We start from the raw sequence: 12,821 nt of genomic DNA, 5'->3' as shown, positions 1-12,821 counted from the left end.
GGGGGGGGGGGTAATTGAGGCTTTTAAATCCACAATTTCTCCAGACCCGATGAACCGATTTCAACGAGTCATGTCTCATTTTGAAGCCTGAGAAAAAACCTTTAAAATGAAAAAAAAATTATTAAATTTCACTCAGCCAATCGTGAATTATCGATGAGTGAAAACAACTCAGTAGAGAAGCGGTAAAAGGGTTTAAGTCAGCTCATCTCCCAGTTGAGTTTTTGAGGAATATTTCTGAATCTAAGGAAGATAGCGAAATTTTCGTAATTACATTTGTTGTAGCTCTCCATCGGGTCTACGAAAAAGGTTATAATAAAAATTTTGTTACCTCCCTTAGCTTCGGAGATATTCATTGACAACTGGCCAATAGTCAAAATTGACTTATACCGTTTTTCCACTTCACTACTGAACTCATTTTCATATTTTAGAATTTATCTGGAGAGCCGGGGGTTTTAGGGTCAAATGACTTGAGACTTTTCTGTAGTCCATTAAATTGCTATTGACACTCTCCTACAGGATCCATCCTCATAGAGATATTCACAGAGATTACAAAATCCTCTTCAACATTAAATCGTAATATAAAAGTCGAATGATAACACTTTCAGTTATTCATTTTATTCATTACTTATTAAAAAAAAAGAACAATTGAATTCTAATTGGCAGATCTCTCGACGAAATATTGATCTCTAATCAGTCCATATTCAAATTAAATTAATGAGGTTTGATACTGAATAAGAAAAACAAAAAAAAAAGGAATTTCTTTTTTTTCCTTTGTTTTCTAGAATTTTTCGCAGAAAAATAATTTTTTATTCATCTTTTTCCTCCTCGAAATAGTAGGGACAATTAGAAAATCCACTTCAGCATCAAATGGTCATATAAAAATCTAATGATAACACTTTTAGTCATTCATTTTATTCATCACTTATTAAAAAAAAAAGAACAATTGAATTGTAATTGACAAATCTCTCGACGAAATATTAATCTCTAATCAGTCCATATTAGTATATTCAAATTAAATTAATGAGTTTTGATACTGAAGAAGAGAAAGAAAAAAGAATTAGATTTTCTTCATTTTTTTTTCTTCGTTTTCCGGATTTTTTCGCAGAAAAAAAATCCTTTATTCATCTTTTTTTGTAGTTAATTAAATTGCTATTGACATTTTCCTGTAGTATCTTCCTCGAGGTAGTTAGAACAATTAGAAAATCCACTTCAACATCAAATTGGAATATAAAAGTCGAATGATAACGTTTTTATTTATTCATTTTATTCATTCATTTATTTAAAAAAAGAACAATTAAATTGTAATCGACAGATTTCTCGCTGAAATATTGATCTCTAATCAGTCAATATCATATTCCAATTAAATTAATGAGGTTTGATACTGAATAAGAAAACGAAAAAAAAAATGGTTTTCTTTTTTTTCTTAGTTTTCTGGAATTTTTCGCAGAAAAAGAATTTTTTATTCATCTTTTTTTGTAGTCTATTACATTGCTATGGACATTTCCCTGTAGGATCTTCCTCGAGATAGTTAGAACAATTGGAAAATCCACGTCAGCATCAAATAAATAAAACTTAGTTATTCATTTTATTCATCACTTATTTAAAAAAAGAACAATTGAATTGTAATTGACAGATCTCTCGACGAAATATTGATCTCCAATCAGTCCATATTATCATATTCAAATTAAATTAATGAGGTTTGATACTGAATAAGAAAACGAAAAAAAATAGGTTTTCTTTTTTTTCTTCGTTTTCTGGAATTTTTCGCAGAAAAAGAATTTTTTATTCATCTTTTTTTGTAGTCTATTAAATTGCTATTGACATTTTCCTGTAGGATCCTCCTCGAGATTGTCAGGACGATTAGAAAATAGATTTCAACAGTAAATCATAAGCTGAAAGTCGAATGATAACGCTTTTATTTATTCATTTTCTTCAGTAATTTATTTTTAAAAAAACAAAATTGTAATTAACAGATCTCTCGATAAAATATTGATCTCTAATCAATCTGTATTAATATATTCCAATTATTATAAATTAATGTGTTTTGATGCTGAATCAGAAAAAGAAAAAAAATTGCAAGATAATTTTCAACACTACGATGACTGGATTTGTTTTGAATTAGGAACTAACTGGTAACATTAGTTTCTTGTTTTGACTCGCGACGAGTTGTGGGTCTATCACAATAAAGTTGTCAGTCGTCGATGGACTCTGACTCGTGGGAAAGTGGATCCATGAATTTTATTTATTATCGTTAAAAGTAAAATATTACGTCATCTATCTGCCCTGCTTTCATTCCCAACCTCGTGACATTATTTTTTTGATTGATTTGGAAATGAATATAGAGTCCGAACAATCGATTCAACTCCTGCTGGCAATTTAGAAACCATTCTTTATTTCAATTTCGTAAGTATTTTGGAAACCATTAGATTTTGAAAAAAAGGGTTCAGTGCTTTTTCGTAGCTTGTGATTTTTTTTGAGGAAATGTCTAATGATATTTTTCTCTAAATCATTTAATTTCGAAGATATTTGCACGATAGTCTACAATGCACAACTGAACTGATTGAAACAATCCCAATTTTAACAAAAAACACTTCCTTATTTTTCTACAAATCTCTAAGCTACTAGATTGAGCGAAAAACGTCTTCAAAACTCTGAAAAATCCTAGGAGCGAAAAGGGACCTTCATTAATGGTTATTAACTCACGATCGGGAGAGTGAAATTTCCAAACTTTTTTTTCGTTTTGAAGCTATGTTTCCAGCCTTGGAAATGAGCTTCGATTCATTAAAATCGCATCATTTCGTCCGTTAGATTTTGAGAAAAAATGGGCTCAAAGCTTTTTCGTAGCTTACCACATTTTTTTGAGGAAATGCCTGATTATACATATTTTTTTATTTTTAACGGAATTCGTCGCAAGAAACTTGCGACTGGCAATCGCCCCAGGGGCCTTCAGCCTGCCAGATTATTATTTTTTTTTCTCTAAATCATTTAATTTCGAAGATATTTGCAAGATAGTCTGCAATGGAAAACTGAACTGATTGCAACAAACTCAATTTTAACGAAAAACACTTCCTTATTTTTCTAAAAATCTCTAAAACTGCTAGATTTAACAAGAAAAATCTTGAGACATTTCTTGTAGCTTTTAAAATCCTTCAAAAAATCTCTCATATCACTTCCTTCAAAGCCGCATGATCCCAGACATAAATTGAGTAAAAAAAACACCATCAATAATAAAAAAAAAATGAAACACAATTTTCACCAATAAAAATGATTTTTTGTTAAAACAAAGAGTTCAGCATCAACTGGTGGTACTGAGGGATCAAGTCCTGCATCGAGCCCAGCATCAGCTGCTAGTCAAGCCATGGCAGCACCGAAATACGGTACACTAGTGCCAAATCGTATATTTGTGGGTGGAATATCGGCGAACACAAGTGAAGCAGAATTGGCGCAGTTGTTCTCAGCTTATGGAAATGTCAAAGCAACGAAAATTATTCTTGATCGTGCGGGAGTCTCCAAGGGGTATGGATTCGTCACATTCGAGACTGAGGAGGAGGCTAAACGCCTCCAACAGGATTCCGAGGGAATTATTCTTCGAGAGAGAAAATTAAATATTGCACCGGCTATTAAAAAACAACCTTTCAATCGGTCCTTCGACGGCGGCTCTGGCTCTCCACCTGCTGTGCCTACAAGCCCATATTATTATGCTAATGGTAAATCATTTTAATCGTTGTTAACATGGAAAATTGCCTAATTGAACATTCAAAACATTCCGATGAATGAAAACATGAAAAAAAGAGGAGAAGAAAAAAAGTGAAGTGAGAAAATCCCAATTTCCTTAGAAATTGTTGGGTTTAGGGAAAAAAGTGTTAAGATCTCTTTTGTAGCTTATGAATTTATCTACAAAAGATGTCATCTGACATTTCTCTCTACATGCACTAGTTTACGAGTTACCGTCGACGTAATTCTGTAGTGAAATGATAAAACAAGAGAATTTCAGTGATTTGTTTTCATTTTTAATTGCAGGAATGGGATTACCTTATCAAAATGGATTGACGTTCTACAATGCAGGTGCCCCCGCTCCAGGAACACCCCTGGCCCCACCAACAGACCCAGCAGCTCTGTACCAAGCGGCTGGAGTATTTGGTAAACAGAAAAAATCATTCAAATCAATTTTGCGGAGGAGAGGTTTCTAAAACTGCGAATATCCCTTCAACTATTGGGTTTAGAGGAAAAAATGTCTAAATCATTTTTGTAGCTTACGAAATTCTCTAGAAAAAAGGTTTTGTGATATTTTTCTGTACACCCACTGGTTTCTGAGATATTTGCGACATAAACTTGCACAATTTCATTTTTGTCCATAAATTTGTGTTTTAATTTCTTGAATTTTGCTTTCAGGCCCTCAGGCAGCTTCTGCACACCAGACATTCGCGCCAATGATTTACCCGTGTCCAGCACCATCCCTGTACATGCCACATCAGTATCAGTATTCTCCAATGCCCGTAAGTGCCTCAAAAGCAATTATTTATGAATTTCGTAAATTATTGAAAAAATCGAAATGAATTTTCTGATGAAATTATCTTCGATTTTTTCGTAAACAATGTAGGACTTTAACGAGGACTAACAAGTTAAATAAATTCGTGATTTCACCTATCCAGTTCAATTTCATACTAACCAGCACGTTGACAAAAAAAAAATAGTCAAGTGGAATAAAAGATCTGATCAATGGATAATTTGAGATTTTTAATGATAAGAATTTTGATTATGGTAAATGCATTGTTTATCAATTATTTATTAAGAATCGATGGAGTCCAGTCGACAAAATCAGTCTTATTCCACTTTTCTGCAAATTTAAGGATATCCAAGTACTTGAACCATTTTTTTTTCGTTGAAACTCTTTTAAAAATAAAAATTGTTGACGAAAATGATTTTATTAAAACGTTGAGTAATCGGGAGAAATTCAAAAAAATTTAAGAAAATAAAAAGTCGATTTCTTGAATAAAACTCATGATATAATTGAAAAATCACTCAAATCATGTTTTTTTCATCATGGAAATGTTTAGAAAATTCTCGACGGAAGTAGTTAAGGCCCGGGTGGATAATCTTTCGAACGTTATTTCAATTGTTTTGCCATCTTCATAATGTAAAATATATCACAATTTCCATTGGATTTTACATCACGTAGGAGTCCCTAAAAATTATAATTGTACAATCAAAAAGCGTAGAAAAAAACTGAACATTTTCAATGAGCGTTTTTAATAAAGATTAAGAAGTCAGTCCGACAGAGAGGAAATAGTGAATGGATAATTTATCATGGTAACTAACGATCTGACAGCCATTGACTGCTGTGAAAAATGACGACTTAACAGCCATTAGATACATCAAATTATTCATTTGCAATTTCCTCCCTATTGGGTTTATTTCCCAATATTATTCAAATCTCGCTTCGAAAATGTTCAGCCCTTTTTCAACGTTTTTTTGATTGTACAATCATAATTTTTCGAGACTCCAGGGCTATGTAAAACTGAATAGCAATTGGAGTTCATTTCAGACTATCAAAATAAGAAAATCAATCAAGATCACGTTCAAAAGATAATCCACCCGGGCCTTAAATCAACAAATATAATGATTAAAATGTACTTGGATGTTTTTAAACTCTAATTTAATAATTTATTTACGTTGGTGAAGGTGTGTTGTTTATAACTGGTTCGTAATTACCCTTTGTACCCACACATCATCACTAGATTCTAGAGACATAGATAATCACACTAGAAAATTAACAAAAAAATCACTCATTAAACTAAACCCCACGAGGGAGTAAAGATGTTTAAGAAAAAAATTGAAATTGAATGATTTGGACAGACAAACGGTCTGATGGGAGAAGCGATACCGCCGGCCTTCCTTCCAAATCCACAACAAATGCCTACTTATGTACTTCTCGACGCAATACAGTATTGAGGTTTAAAGGTACAATCTAAAAACAAGAAGAAAAAAAACGTAACGAAAAGATGAAAAATCATTTTTTTTTAAATTTCAATAATCAATCCTAAAACTCAATTGAAATTGTGAGATTATTCAGTTGTTCTGTGTGACTTGAGCATGCAATGTGAACGATTTCAGCACGCTTATTATTTTTATTTAATAAATAAATAACATTTTTTGAACAAAATGACAAATTGTGCATGAAGAACTGTTGTTTCTTGGATTTAATGTTTGATTTAATTTATTTGTGGGCTTTGAGAGGTTTGCTAATTTATTTTCAAGTTATCTCCTGCACATTTTGTGGAATGAAAATCATAGAATGATTTTTTTGTGTAAAAAATGTTTTTTTGCTACAAAAAAAGTCATTGAAAAAGAATTAAAAATTCTCATTTCACTGGCGGAAAAATTGGAGAAAAATCGTTTGAACTCATGTTAATTGTTCTTTTTTTCAATCAGTATGAGTCGTATTACACTGGAGCAGCTGGTGCACCACCTTATATATACACAACAAGCAGTGGAACAGCTAATGGAACGAGTGTTGGTACGAGTGCACAAAATACACCAGTGACTGGTGCAACGAGTCCCCAAGCTAATCATCACTTTTATCCGGGTTCAGGGCCACCAGGTGGTCCACCCGGTCATCATCACCACCATCAGACTATTCCCAGTGGTCCAGGATCCAATCACCAGGGGTTGGATCCTATTTATTACAGTTTTTCTGGACCACATCAGCCACAGGGACAGGGAACACCACAGCACGGAAACATTGGACTTGGTGAGCAACAGCTGCTGCACTTTACGACTGATTGCCAACAGTCTGCCAACTCTGATGGTCAGGGAGTTATACAAGAGGTGAGAATATGAATTTTAACATTATCTCATGAACAAGTGGAGTTACGACAAAATGTCCCCCAACCTTTTTTGTGGAGAATTTTATTGGCTACAAAAAATGTCTCAACTCGTTTTATCGTAACTCCACTCATTGCCAAGTTATCACTCTCATACCAAAAGTGAGGAATTTTTTTTTCTGAAAATTTTCATAAATTTCGTGATTTTACTCTCTCAGGAGACACGATCGACGTCAAGCCACTCGCAAACCGACGTATCCCACCCCCACCAGTCCCAACCAACCCTCGACCAGTCCCCAACCCCCTCAAACCCCCCCACAACCCCCCTGATGTCCCTGATGCCCCTGAAATATCCCCTGACCCCCAGATACTCAAACTATCCTCACCCCCTTTCCCTCCCCCTGACTCCCACCCCCCCACAGACATACCAAACAGAGCCTGAAGAGGCATCCACAGGTCCCATGCATTGTAGAACATTCCTGTACCATCCATTTTACATTCAGACCCCCTACAACACCCCCAGCCTCCTGCCCACCCCCACAAATACCCAGAATACCTCTCATAAGAGTCTCTACACACCTCCAAGAGGCCAAAATGGCTACTCCCTGTTCTCAAATATCCACCAGGCCCATTATCCCAAGTCCCAGGCACAAAAAAATCCACAAACACCTCGTAAATCACCAACATCTTCCTACGTCGTCACCAGGGGCTTTGACAGATCAAGTGCTGCGTCAAATACATCGAGATCGTTCAGTGGTAAAAGCAGTGTTGAGGTGAACAGTGGACGTAGGAACATGAGAAATGGAGGAATTGGATACAAGAGTGGGATGAATGGGCCTGGAGACGAGGGTAATGGGTCTGATAAAAATACTAGTCCACCACCAGCACCGTACTCACCTATGACGAGACCATTACCGAATTTTTCACCAACGAATCTTCAGGTAGTCGACTTTTTTATGTGAAAAAAAAAAGTGACGACTAGGAGAAGTATATTGTTTTATGGGCGGAGGATTGGGTAGGGGTTTTAGGGGGGGTTGTCGTGAGGGTCTGGAGGGTCGAGTAGAATGCAATTGTCAAATTGTTTGGGTCATGGTATTCTTCAGGGCATGGGAAAGAGAATTTTATGAGTCAATTTTTTGGCGTCAGCTGTGTCAGTTCAATGCCACTGAATTTCTTTATAAAGAAATGAAGAAGTACAGTTTAATCGTCTTTTTAGACCCTTTTGACCCTCACCATAGCCTCAATTTTCCCCCCAAGAAAAATCGCCTTCCCTTGACAATCTCCAAAAACCCATGAAAAAACTAACGATTCCCCTCTCCAGACGCAGTTCTACAATGCTCAGGGACGTTACCAAGCCCCAGGACAATCCCCCAGCACTCAGACCCTTCCCCAGGCGCCACCCCAACACCAACGTAGACCATTACCACCGCAGAATCCCATTGAGGACAAGAAAATGCAGGGGAGATTTGGCCTCAATCAGGGCTACTTCAGAAATACAAAGCTCAAGGTCAACGGTATCAACTCCAAGACATTGAAGGATGGTATAGGAGCGGCAGGTGATGCTCAGGGCGCCAGGATACAGATGACATCCCCTAGAAATCCCCAGGATAATCAGATTTCAGGGGCATGCCATCAGATGGAGGGTCTTACTCTCTAGAAATAACCACAGAATCATCTTTGCTCCCTTTGAATAATCATTTTCTCGTGGAAATCAATATTTCCCATTTATTGTTGTCAATATTTTGAGGAGAATATTCCATTTTTCACTCTCAAAAGTATAAAAAAATAATCAAAACTCTGATAAAATCACTTTGATTGTTTTTTTATTATTAAAAACGAGAGACAATTGACGATATTTGAGAGTGAAAAATACATTTTCTGGGCCTACGTTTGTTTTCCATTTTTGATGGCCTAAAAATGTCGTAATAATCCTCGATATGAAATGTTGAATGATGAAGAAAAGGCTCTTTAATACTTCCTGATTATATAAAAAAATCGTTATATAAAAAACGTTATTATATATATATGTGGTAAGGATATGGCATGTTAAAGATTTAAAAAACTCTAATGATTATTTAAGGAAGTTATTATAGGCTTTTTGTTTAATATTTAAAACTAATATATTACGAGATTATATATATATATATATATATATATATATATATATATATATATATATATATACGTAATGTTGAGGAAGGAAGAGCACGCATTATTTATATCACTAAGAGGATAAAGGATTTAGTGGGTAAGGATTATTTAGTTATTTAGGTAATGGGACTTGAGATCGTTTGTAGAGTAGGGAAAATCGGTAGGTTATTTCTCGCATTGTGAGGGGTAACAAATGCTAGGCTCTTAAATACTGAAGATATATTTGTGAGCAATGCTAGAGTAGTTAGGAAGTCGCCGAGGTAGGATATTAATGAGAAGGGATTATTCAATTGGGTTTTTAGGGGGAGGGGAGATTTGATTCTTGGGTTTTGATGGATTGGAGAATTTTTTTGAGTTTTTTTGGGGAATTTTCCTGGGGGGCTTGACATTTTTGAAGGAGACTAATTATTGATGGGAATTTGATGAGTTGAATTTAGAAGTTCTTGGGAATTTTGAAATTATCTGGGCGAGGAGTGGTTCTAGGGGGAAATGTCAAAAGAAATTCTTTATAGCTGAGAAAATCCTCGATGAAAAATGTTTTTTGGCATTTTTGGCTACAACTATTCATTAACGGGATAATTACATCATTACATTTTCACCTGGATGCAAAATTCAAGGTTTAGATGGGTCATTTCTTCGAAGAAAATTTTTGGAGAAGATAAAATTTCTGAGGACATTTTTGGATAAAAAACCTCGTTCATGAGATAATTAAAGGTTTATGAAATGAGGAATTGAGGAAATTCACCAGTTGATTGTTGACATTTCCATAAATTCTGTAATTACCTAAAAAATGTCGCCTGATATTTTTCTCTAAATTATCAAGACATTTTCATATTGAAGACGTAGTAAAGACGATAAAATTGAAAAATTGACGAGTTGCACTCTGAATTCTTCATTAGCTCTGTAATTATCCCATCAATAATTACTTTCAATTTAAAAGATCATGAATTACTCTTTCTCAATAGTGAAATTCCCACCAAAAATGTCGAAAGAAAACCCACCCTAAAACCCAATCTCTCACATTTCATCCCTCCCCTGACAATGGAATCCAATAAAAAATTTGATCGATTGGAATTCGCGGAATAGCATGAAGTTCTTCGGAATTCCCAATTCCCGAAGAATTATTAGAAAACAAACAACTCAGTGGACTTCGTACTTAAAAAAAAAATTCGATTTCATTCGCTGAAGTAAAAATTCTACTAAAAACAAATTGCAATGAGCAATTAAATTCCGAACAACTGAATTCCAATCAAAAACGAAAAATAACGAAACAAAAATACTTAAAAATATTGAATCGTACAAAAGAAAAAAAATACGAGCGATCTGTCATGTGTTCAAAGACGTAAAAAAAAAAAACGTAACTAAAGTGTTTTTGGGGTACTAGTGGGACAAAGGAAATATCTACTCATAAAAAAAAAGGTTGCTCAAGGCACTGCCATCTTGTCTACGAGATAGAGAATCATCGATATTTCGTTTTCATTATTGAATTATTTATTTAATCACTGATAAACGATTCCCCAGAGCGTACTTAAGCCTTCATTTACCCATGTATCAATAATTTCTCATTAACTATTGTTTAATTAATTAATTAAACCACAAAGTGATTAAAAAAAATACGAGTATTCGAGCAACTTGGCTGGTGGCCCTGAAAAACTATTAAAAAATGAAGGAAAATATTTAAAAATATAAAAAAAAAGTGTCGGCTGTGAGCTTCCAAGCAAATAACAATAATTAAATTATTATTAAATAATTAATGACGTGTGGGAGAGGAAAAATTCATTATTAATCGATAAAAATTATTTCTTTTGTGTCAAATATTCGTTAATTCGTACTGTATTGTCCATTCGTTTATCTAAAATGTTGAATGTACGAGGAATTATTTAAAAAGGCCTAGATACGTCTGAAAATGGAAAACGATAAAAAAAATGTTAATTGTTATGAACAGAAAGTTTAACAAAAATATTATAAGAGTGCCTTCTACTCGTTTTTCGTTTGTAGTTTGATTGTTTCGTCTCATCAAAAAGTGAAATGTATTTTTTTTTTTTCGTTCTGTTGAAGTGTTCGAACAATTCGGTTTTTGTTCAATGGTATTTTTTTTTTCAAGACGATGATTTTTTTTTTTCTTTCGAGACAAGACATCGGAGTATTTTAGGTGTTACATTAAGGATATGTGGATTATATATGCAAGCAGCTCATTTCGGCACCTATTTCTATGTATGATACACAGATATTATGTGAAGGGGGAGAATAAATATGTTGTTAAATGTGGATGAGTGAGGAGAGGATGATTATGCATTCTGTGATTAGATTTTGAATTGTTGTTAAGGATTTAGTGGCGAAGTGGGGAATTTTGAGGGATTTGCCGTAAGTTTTTGGGAAATATCGTGGGAACTAATGGAGACAGCGAAATTTTTGTCAGAAACTTTTTTGTGGGTCTTGAAATTCTCTACACAAAAGCTCTGGATGATGTTTTTGCTATCTCGAGTGGATAGTGAGATATTTAACAAAAACTAATGAGTGTTTTCGGTGGGGAGAAATTTAAATTTGGGATGTTAAGGATTTTTTGGTGGATATCGTTGAAATTTTCGGAGATGGCCAATTCATCTTTCTGACCTTTTTGTAGAGAATTTTGAGAGCTACAAAACAGGTCTGAACGATCATTTTGAGAGCTCTTGTAGATTTTGAGATATTTGAAGAAAACTGGGATTTTGTTTTCTCGTTTTCGCCACTTCGCTAGTGAATTATTTTCAGTCCAAGTAGAGTTACGAATGATTTTTGATGGAATATTCCATCAGGGATCACTTTCACCTCTTGAGAGACATTTTTTGGTATAAAGAAACGATAACAGCTTTCTCAATCACAGAATAATGAATTCAGTCGTGAAGTGTTGAAAGAGAAGTTGATATCAATGTTGACCAGTTTTTTGTGAATATCTCCAAATCTGATGGAGATGGCTAAATTATCATTTGACATTTTTTGTAGAGAATTTCAAGAGCTACAAAAAAGTTCCTATGAAAATTTCACTATCTCAAACAGATTTCGAGATATTCAACTAAAACTAAAAGCCATTGCGACTGAAATCAATTTTTTTCGTTTTGATGCTTCACTACCGAGTTTGTCTCACAAATCAAATTCTTAAAAATCCGTAAACATGTCGAGTAATTAATTTACTCAAGCGTGAAAGTCTAGAGAATGATGAAAAAATTGTTACGTGAATGTCAGGCCGGCTGTGACCCGCGAATTTGTCAGAGAAAATAGTTAAAAGATCTACAAATGTTGAGGTTTTGGGCGTGAACGAATTTGGGTGCAGCGAGAGTAACTTCGTGCCCATAGAGATATAATATATAAACTGAATATAAAGTATATGCTTTTCGAGATAAAAGAAATGTATATTAAGAGGAAGAATATTAAACAAATTAATACAAATGCTAGTTGAATAATATAATAGAGGAGAGTATACAGAGATGTGAGGGACAAGTTGATAGAAATATGGAGATTCGAATGATTGAGAAGTTGTAAGTGTCACGAACAAATTGAGAAAATTGTTGAGAACAAATTGACTAATAAAATAATAGAATTAGAAGAGGTGACAAAAAATCTTCAGAGAGAATTTTTCAAACATCTTGTGAACTGTTGGATTCAGAAGAAAATGTCACAGGACTTTTTTGTAGAGACGTGAATTTTCCACAAGAAATGTCTCATGACATTTTTCTCTGGACCCCGTAGTTTCTGAGATAATTCCAAAGTGCGATCCAAATACGTTTTTGTTCAACTGATAAATCTCTGGTGCTAGCACAAACATCTAGAAACAAAGATAATTGTCATCAAAAATTATCTCAATCATTC

At 34.2% G+C, this 12,821-nt stretch overlaps 1 protein-coding gene across 2 annotated transcripts in view; it reads left to right on the top strand.

Moving 5' to 3' along the window:
• LOC107040943 (DAZ protein 1) overlaps window positions 1–10,700 on the top strand; it is a 14,068-nt gene extending 3,368 nt beyond the window's left edge. For both annotated transcript variants that reach the window (XM_015261267.1, XM_015261266.1), the window contains exons 3-8: window positions 3,287–3,707; window positions 4,021–4,140; window positions 4,393–4,496; window positions 6,433–6,828; window positions 7,043–7,765; window positions 8,146–10,700. In XM_015261267.1, the coding sequence (XP_015116753.1) occupies window positions 3,287–3,707; window positions 4,021–4,140; window positions 4,393–4,496; window positions 6,433–6,828; window positions 7,043–7,765; window positions 8,146–8,481 (2,100 nt within the window). In that variant the 3' untranslated portion in view covers window positions 8,482–10,700. The remainder of the gene's footprint in view (window positions 1–3,286; window positions 3,708–4,020; window positions 4,141–4,392; window positions 4,497–6,432; window positions 6,829–7,042; window positions 7,766–8,145) is intronic.
• Window positions 10,701–12,821: the final 2,121 nt, after the last annotated feature.

This window comes from Diachasma alloeum, unplaced genomic scaffold, assembly GCF_001412515.2.
Source record: "Diachasma alloeum isolate Michigan unplaced genomic scaffold, Dall2.0 Dall_scaffold_00349, whole genome shotgun sequence".
Lineage (NCBI taxonomy): Eukaryota > Metazoa > Arthropoda > Insecta > Hymenoptera > Braconidae > Diachasma > Diachasma alloeum.
Note: the sequence above shows the minus strand (reverse complement) of the source record. Positions and strands in the feature narration are given on the sequence as shown.